Raw genomic sequence first — 8,720 nt, 5'->3', positions numbered from 1 at the left:
CTATAAATATCGCGCCATTTTCGGGATCCATTTCTATAAGGGAGTAAAAAATTTACTCCCTTTGCACTCCTTAATAGCTCCCTTATATAAGGGAGTAAATAAAAAACTCCATACATATGGAGTAAAAAAAACCTCCTTCAAACCTCCTTCAAAAGGAATCAAATCGCTCGAAACAGATGCGCTGGAATGCGCCTCTTGGGTCTACTGGAGCGAACAGGTGTACCTGTGTGGCTACTGCATGTCACCTGGGCTAAAGTTCGTAAAGAATGGCGCTTGTGTGCACATGACGGTGGCGCTCTTGATTAGGAAGGGTCACAATGACGACGCTGTTCTGTGGCCATTCCCGCTCAAGATACGGGTGGGCATAATACACCCACAAGAAAAGATGCCATGTGTCGTTGAAGTCAAGCCAGCATTCATTGGGACGCCATGCAAAAACCTAAAAACTCCAGTAACACAGGAATGAATTTCCTTCATCCGTTAGTTAATATTAGCGCTCTACAGAAGTACGGCTTCGTATTGGAGGACAACCTTCGGATTATGTGGGAAGTGCTTCCATGAGTCGCACTTGCACAAAGCGTTGATCGAAAGCCATTTCCTTGTTCTGGCATCTTTTTGAGCACTTTGTTTTTAATGCTTAGGCTGCGCAGTATTCCGGAACCTCTCCGCGTCGGCAATTTTTTCTACAACTGCATTCACTACACACTTTTGTTCTTATATACTTGGGTTTAACTTGAAAAAATTGCCTTACTAGCAAGAAATAGATGTAACGTAATATCCTAAGCACATGGTCTTTTTCCCCACCTCCATCGTTTCATTTGGTTAAGTTTGGGTAACTAGATACCTGAAGTGGTCGGTATGTAATCCATACCAGACCGCAAACAAGGAAACATTTGCCGAGGCTGACTATGAGGTCAGTAAGCATTTTGCTGTGGGCAATGGTGTTATATTAAGCGGCTGTGGTGCTTCAAAACACGGCCTTTAGATTAGGGTGCAAACTGGAGGAAATGAACAGGTAATAAAAAGTAAGTTACCGTTATGTTATTTATTTTTTCACGTATTCGTGTACAGTCAATTTCAACGTCAAGTGAAGAAAACAGCGCCACAGACAAGGACGTGACACGGCAACAAAGACATTGAACTAAACAACTAGGGTTTATTGTCAGACAAGAATTGTTTATAGGTCACACAAAAAAGAGCAAAAGTGCGTCATTCGGGCTACTATCAGCTGCGAAAGATCATAAAAGGTAACTTTGATGAGTCAGATGGCGTATGAAAACGCCATCTGCCAAGTAAAAACAGTGAGCGAAAATAAAATTGACATTCATATCTAAAAAAGGGCGACCAACGAACAATGGCGAATCATGTTGGACACTAATAGTGCCGGAAGGGAATGAAAAATTGCCGCAGGCCTGGCTGCAAGTAATTGGAGGGCTTGGATTCTTAACAGTTTCACAAGGAACAAACAGTTTCCCAAGGAACAAACAAAGTTCATGGGTAACTTTCTTTAAATACCAGCAGAATGCCTGAAGGATTTTGTGAAATGTGTGGGGGAATACCCGAAGGCGAAGTAGATTTGAAAAATTGGAGTAATTATTCACTGACGTCCGGCCAAGCGAAGCCATACGGCAACAAAATAAAGCTGCACAGCTTTCTCAGAAACGTCTTGGTTAAAGAAAAAGGAAATAAATCCAAGAGGATTTATCAGGCGCTAGGTCCTAAGCCAAGAAAAGCGTCGTAGCGCCGAAAAGAAACACACACTAAGTGAGATGGAAAAGGCGCTACAACCCTTTTCTGGAAATACGCACCAACTAGCCGCCTGACAAGTGTTACTCCTAAACCAAGGCTGTCGGTTTCTGAGTCGTTCGTTGGTGAAGGGCACTATAAGAAACTGTTCCTAACACTAGTTTTTCAACGCAAACCGGGGTAGTTTTGCAAGGAAAGTTTGAGCTTTCGCTGGCGTCGAAACTCGGGCACGGACGGGATGCAAACCGCTAATCTCGAACGCGCGCACCTCGGCGGCAAAGTTGTAACCGTGAAATATTACTATTGAGTGTTACAACGCCATGGCCACTCAGCGCCTGCAGCAATTCACATAGAGTATTCTCATTTTGTAATGTGTAGCAAAATTTCATTTCTGCCATTAGGCAGGGAACAGAAATGTATTATTCGCTTGATCCCTTCAGAAAGAAAGCCGCCTGAGTTAAAGCTACGTATTGGAGAGTTTGTAAATGCAGCCGAAAAGATAACGACCGCCAAACGGGAGCAGCAGGTAATACTTTTCCCGAGAGGTAGTGGATGCATGCCGCTCTGATAGTCGCCCTGACGACCAAACGAAATAGATAAGAGCCCGCACGGAGAGGGCGGGAAAATGCAGTTTTTCAGTCGGCGGGGCAGCGAGCGCACGCGAAGAGTGATGCCTCCTGCCGCTACCCAATATACCCTGGTCGGCTTCAGCCCGGACCTCGACTGGATACCTCTGAATTTCGTGAAGACCATTCCGACGAACAGGGTGTGCAGTGCCTGCGGGCTGGTGCGCAAGAGGACCGCGTTGCTGTCCTGCATGCACGTGCTGTGCGACTCGTGCTACGAGCAATGCGCCCAGGAAGACATGCACGTCTGTCCGCTGGACGGCCACGAGTGGCACGACGAAGACGACGTCGAGTGGAGGGACTTTCCTCTTGATCAGCTGCTGAGGCGAGAGGTTAGTCACTCAACTTCCGCCTCCCCTCCTCCTTTTCTTTTAAAGCTAAAAACTATACTCCTTTCCCCCTTAGCCTGAAGCTCAACTGGGTCTTTGATTTGACCTCTAATGGGAGGAGCGCCGCAAGTCGACAATCGCGAGCGGCCGGGGCCGCGATCTTCTTCTTCATCGTCGCCATAGCTGCGCGCTTGGCAGTCACGTCCACCGCGGCGCAGGCCGCTGCTCTGCCGCTCATTCTCGCCTGTGGCCGCACGTGAGAGTCACCTGACTCGCTCTTGAGCTTGGCGGTCACGTCCACCGCTGCCCCGACCGCCGCTCTGGACTTGTGGCACTTGTGGCACGTGGTTTGCGCTCGCTGAAGTCCTGAAAAAATACAGGTGAACCAAAGCTGGACAGTGTATAACCATGCTTAGGAACTCTCGCTCAGTTTATGCTGGCTGAGGTGAGTTGCGCCACAGCCACTTTTTGTCTGGAGCTGTCGATAACCTTCATTTGTTCCGGAAAAAATCCTTCTACAAAAGAAATCAAAATGCAACACGCGGAACAAGAAGTGGACAGACGGAACCACTCGCTCTGACTGCTTAACAAAAAGTTGCACTCGGTTGTATTACAACGCTATATTGCGGTATACCATTGCAGCCCGTTGCTTCCTGCGTTATTTTCTTCGGCCGTGTACTGCGCTTTGAATTGCCTGAGTACCAGCCTTAATTAACGATGCCAACGTCATTAAATAACCGTGCAATGAATAGAAACCAGTTTACGACAGGATGGTTTGCGGGATCATTCAAACGCGTATACCTCGGAATGATTTAAGTATGTCGTAACCTTAATACAACCGGAAGCAAGAAAGCGTCTGGAAATCTTCGCCAGGAAGAAAGTCGTCGTGGTCTTTAATTAGTGATAGTTATGCGCCAAGTTAATCCTTTGTTTTCACTTCCACGCGAAACAATCGAATTTTTTGCTCTGTTTGCCAACTTTGCCTACTTTTTATTATTCCTGCAAGCTCTGTTTCTCGTTCAGTGCGTTGGTCTTTTTTTATGGTCTTTGTTGTTTGTGAGGAAAGCATGTTTCGAAGAAAAGAAATCTTGCCACATCACGCAATAAGCCAGCGGTGATAAGCATTCTTAATCTCATCCGCCAACCTGACTTTCTGCCGCCCCCTGCTACGCTTGCTTTCTGTTGGAATCCACTCCGTTATCTTTAAGGACCAGCAGGTATCTTGCCTTTGCATTACATGCCTTGCCTAAGCCCATTCTTTCCTCTTGATTTCGACTAGGATGTCATTGACCCGCGTTTGAGGGTTGATGACTTCTAAATTAATGGTGGTTAATAAGAGAAGTTTACGTTGATGCAGCGGCCGCAGCTTGCAAAGGACAGGGGTTAATTGGAGAGGCATGGGAGAGGTCTTTGCCCTGCAGTGGGCGCTGTTAGGCTGATGATGATGATAATCATTCGGAGTCTTGTATGCTTTCACTGTCCGATGACGCCGACAGTAGTAGTGGCGGGGGTTATGGGTGCATGTGGGAAGATCTGTGAAGATGAGGCTGCCTAAAGCAACAGCTGATAAGACGCTGATTAACTGACTGTTCGACAGTGGCCGATACCGTTGACAATGGCTCTCTGACCTTGCATGGTCCTATGGAAATGTGTGCATGAGTGATGCTCTTATTTCCCGGATATTTTGAATGCTGGATAAGCAGGATACACTAAAGAAGCCGTACTATGGAGCCGCACAGACGACTCAGATGTCTCGAAGCTTTTAAGAAAAGGACACGTATTTGTGCATTGATGAAGGCACTCTTAAATATGGGCCGAGTTCCCTCTTAATACTCTCGCACTCTGTCCGGCTCTCTGGATGTATGAGTAATGAAGACTGTGCGAAAAAAATATATTTAGCAGTTAAAGGTGATCGTCATGCGTAGTGTTTTATCGTATGTCATGGTGTTTTGTATTGTTCCAAAAGAGAAAAAAAGCTATTGTTAATAAACATTCTTATCCGCGGAGGTTCCAGAGGCACCGAAGCAGCGCAGCTAAAAGGCCGAATACTATTGGCAAGGGTTTCTCCTTGAACGGACCAAAATTAAACCATCCATTTCCAACGTTGGGCCGATTGATTATGTTGCTTGTGTGTAGTGTTATGCGATACCTTAATTGACAGTCACAGCTCGCTAATCTGAACAATTTTAATGCTAGATGAGGTAAAATAGACCGTGGACAACAAGCTCTGTCAGTCAGGTGCTCTCATGACTCAAAGGAAAACCTCTATTTCTGCTTTTTCGCGACGAGGAGAGGCTTCAGTTTTTTTCATCTTTTTGCGGTCGTGTGCCACCGCAATACGGTACTGTGTGCAGTAGAGTGTGCCTTTTTGGCAAGAAATCAAAGCGACTGGCTAAGCGTGTCGCCGCTGCTGTCGCAAGCACGGTTTCGGTCATTGAACGCTTGTCTTTGAACAGCAACTGCCATTGCAGCTGAACAATTTCCCCAACAGTGGTATTTCTTTTGGTCCTAAGCGAAGGCAGATGAGCTGAACACAACTAGCCGCGATATTTTTGCATAAGATTCAAAACTCGTATCTGACGCCGGGTTTCTCAAATAGTTAACATTCTTTATTGCTTCAAAGTACGAAAATCATTTCTTTTCCTTTTTCATGTATTGTATTCCGTGCCTAACACGTAGTGCATTTAGCATGCGTAGCGAATGTCAAAGTTTATTTTTCGGAACACTAGCGTAAAAACCCTTGTTTTTCATGGTTTACTATTTATCATAAACTGACGTCTGGTGATCCAGTACGGTGGCATGTTTATAGAGAATTAACTACAATCAGTCATTCCTTCATGCGTTAGGAATTTCGACGTTGCGTTTCTCTGACTGCAGTTTCAAAATGCCCAGCTGCTTTACTATGTTCTCTCCGTCTACCACGAATCCAGCATTTGCTACCCAGATTAACTGGAGAGCACGATATCCTATGATCCTACGTTGTCTGAACGCGGCCATAATGCGGCATGCGCACAAATAAACATAGGTGCTGTTTAGTGTCGTTCTCTGCTGCTGCTTACTGCAATCTACGTCTATCCGTAGGCAGACGATCCAAAATGAGGGCGCATGGGGAGAACTAAAATCGTGACAGCGGGTACAGGAAGGTATAGATATAACACGGTAATTTAGTTCACGTATTACACTACTATGAGTCAGAGTGAGGTTAGTGCAGAAGTGAAAATAGAACAGTGTCTTTGCACTTCATGTGTTGCAGGTATAAAGTTGTACATTTTGAAGAACAAACCTGAATAGCATCCTACTGTCCGTGTGCTTAACCAAGTGGCGACGTGAATTCACCGCAGGAATTAACTTAAAAACAAAAATTAAAAAAAAAATATATATTGTTGGAGAGGCAATAGGGATTTCAATAGATATACTCTTGTTCGCCTTGCAGGTCAAGTGCTGGAATGCAGAACAAGGTTGCCAGCATGTGACAACTGCTTCCATGATTGCCCACCGTTTCCAGCGGGAATGTGTGCACCATTCTACTCGCTGCCCGAAGTGTTCGGTGAGCGTCCTCTGCAGCGAAGTGTGCGCCCACCTCAGATCGGGAACTTGCGGCTCGATGACCAACGCGTCGTTGGAAGCCCAAAGCAACTGCGTCTTCAAGGATGGAAATGCGTCTTTTGCTACTTTCAGCCAAGCATTTCAAAAGCAGGTGGATGAAATCAAGGGCTATCTCGACAGAATCACTGCTGATAAGAGCACACACGGTGACAGGTTGAATGAAGTGTCTCACGATATCAACACAATCAAAGAAGCTTTAAGGCAAGATCAGGCAGCTGCAGTGCCTGAGAGCGTGAAGGAAACCTTGCGTGAAATCTTAGCTTTAAACGCGGGAATCAAAGAATGTTTGACCACACGCAGCGAGGCCGTAAACAATCTTTCTGCAGGGATGGACAGATTGGAAAAAGTTCTTAAAGATCAGTTGGGAAATGTGACAACGGAAACTGCACGAAGCATTTCCCAAATCACAGATGCCCTGGAGCAAGCCACAACAGAAGGGAGGGAGAATGGTCAGAAGACGTTGGAGCGCATCACAAAAGTGCACACACTGGCTCAGCTGCAAGCAACGCGGTGCGAGTTCTTTGTACAGGGTGTGAAATCCCTCGAAGAGAAAGCGCTGAAGGAAGGCGCTGCTTGCTATTACAACGAGAGGGTGTACCTGCGTGGTTATTGCATATCACCAGGCCTAGATTTCAACAAAACAGGCGACTCGGTTACTGTGCATATTTTATTACAGCTGCACAAAGGCGACCTGGACGACTTTGTTCTGTGGCCATTTGAGCAAAGGATCAAGCTGAGCGTCGTGCACCCGCAGGGAGGCGCCGAACTTGAGGTCGAGGTTAAAACATGGCGTTATCGGAAGGACTACCAAAAGCCCGAAACTTCAAGCAATGTTGGTGTTTACCTCCTCAAGACGTCGTTTGTCCTGGCGGATCTCCAGAATGACGGCTTTGTTGAGGACGACAAGCTTCGAGTCAAGTGGGAGCTCCTGCCTTGAGTTTGTCTTCTACCGGCACAGGGACAAGGAAGTGGCGCGTGTGCATGGTAGTAATAATTTTTCTTCGTGAGAATTTCTTGAGAATTGAAATTTGAAGGAAACCTCGTGGGAGAGGCAATGTTTAACCGTTTTTGTTCGAAATAAATTCGAAGTTTAATTGTGATTTACAAAGGTTTGGATTCGACGGCATTAGCTGTTTTGCCCTACCAAACACTACTTTTAACATCTTACAATTTCCGTTGCCACACTCGCAAATGTTTGGAAATGAAAGCTTTCACATCTGCTCATATCCAGTGTCACCCAGACTTCGCGCACTTTTAGTGGGAAGCTCCCAGACACCCTTAGAGCGTGTGGGGGTAGCGGTCTCGGACTCGAAGGAGATGCCCTCGACTCAGCGTGGCAAACTCAGCGGAGACCAGCTACCAAGTGACAAGAGGTTTTTGGGCGTTCGGTGCCCAGCTTTCGCTGGTCGCAAGCCTGAGAATGGGTCGGAGCCAAAGGTTTACAAAACAAAACAAAACAAAGTTTATACAGCAATTTAGACGATACAGAGGATTTCACAATCACTAGTACAGACACATACAAAGTGATTAATTGAACAATGCAACACGTGCAAAGCTAAACTCGAGAGAGAATACAATACAAAGGCAATATTGCACCTAAAGTGCACTAACACAAGAGAGAGAGGTAAACAAACAAAACACAATTTGTTCACCGGGCACTGCTGCAGTCCGACGACCAGAGTTCCACGACGATGCCGTCCCGCAGACTGGCGACCGTTGCCTCGTTGGTCCGATGCTGGCCGAGTGGTGTTTCCCCGGGAGTCGAACGGGCGCGCTTCGATGAAGCTTAAACGGCGGTCCGGACTGACTGATAGCTGTCAGCGTCCTTCTTTTATAGGCTCGCTTTCACGTCTGTTTGTTCAACGCGCCAGAGTAGGCGCGCACATACACGCAGCATTTGCAGTGCTGTCTCCCTTCTCTCTTCTCACTGGCCGCGCGTCCCCATTGGTCAGAGTCAGGAGTCGTTTCGCGAAGGTTCCAGCGTGTTCTAGCGTGGCGCCGTCGTGGCGGCGTCGCCGACGTCCGAGTGCAGAGGAGGGGGACATGTCTTATCGCACGCAAGGCTTCCCCCTCTTCCCCCGGTTAACAGTAGAACCGACTCGCATGTTCGAGAATCTTCGGCGTGGATGACTCATTCCTTCGGCGCACGCCGTGGCGATGGAGAGAGAGGCACGCGCTCGGCGGGGGCTTTCCCTCTCTCCCGTTGGGCTCGCGACGGCGAGACGCCATGCGCGCGGCGGTTTTTCTTTGTTTGTTTCTAAAATGCGCCGAATTTTGTGACACTGCCCCTTCCTTTAAGAATATTGTGTAACAATATTCACAAAACACAAAATTCGCGCGCCCATGCATGCGCTGACAAAGTCAGTTGCGAATGCCAAAATACATATACATACGTAACTCTATGAAATGTTCA

General features: G+C 46.9%; 1 protein-coding gene across 1 annotated transcript; it reads left to right on the top strand.

Annotated features, from left to right (window-relative positions):
- The first annotated feature begins 2,398 nt into the window (after positions 1-2,398).
- On the top strand, positions 2,399-7,282 carry LOC149329576 (uncharacterized). Its single transcript, XM_089558892.1, has 2 exons — positions 2,399-2,704; positions 6,135-7,282. Exons 1-2 carry the CDS (start codon positions 2,417-2,419, stop codon positions 7,242-7,244), a joined length of 1,398 nt encoding a protein of 465 aa, XP_089415018.1. The 5' UTR covers positions 2,399-2,416; the 3' UTR covers positions 7,245-7,282.
- Positions 7,283-8,720: the final 1,438 nt, after the last annotated feature.

Source organism: Amblyomma mixtum, chromosome 9 (assembly GCF_055824585.1).
Source record: "Amblyomma mixtum isolate Tamu chromosome 9, ASM5582458v1, whole genome shotgun sequence".
Classification (NCBI taxonomy): domain Eukaryota; kingdom Metazoa; phylum Arthropoda; class Arachnida; order Ixodida; family Ixodidae; genus Amblyomma; species Amblyomma mixtum.
The sequence above is the reverse complement of the archived record's forward strand: the minus strand, read 5'-3'. Positions and strand labels throughout refer to the sequence as shown.

What these genes read in the sequence shown, in the direction of transcription:
- LOC149329576 (XM_089558892.1), top strand. Translation starts at nt 2,417, where the DNA reads ATGCCTCCTGCCGCTACCCAATATACCCTGGTCGGCTTCAGCCCGGAC. An exon ending in ATCAGCTGCTGAGGCGAGAG is followed by an intron (nt 2,705 to 6,134) that starts GTTAGTCACTCA and finishes TTCGCCTTGCAG; the next exon opens with GTCAAGTGCTGGAATGCAGA.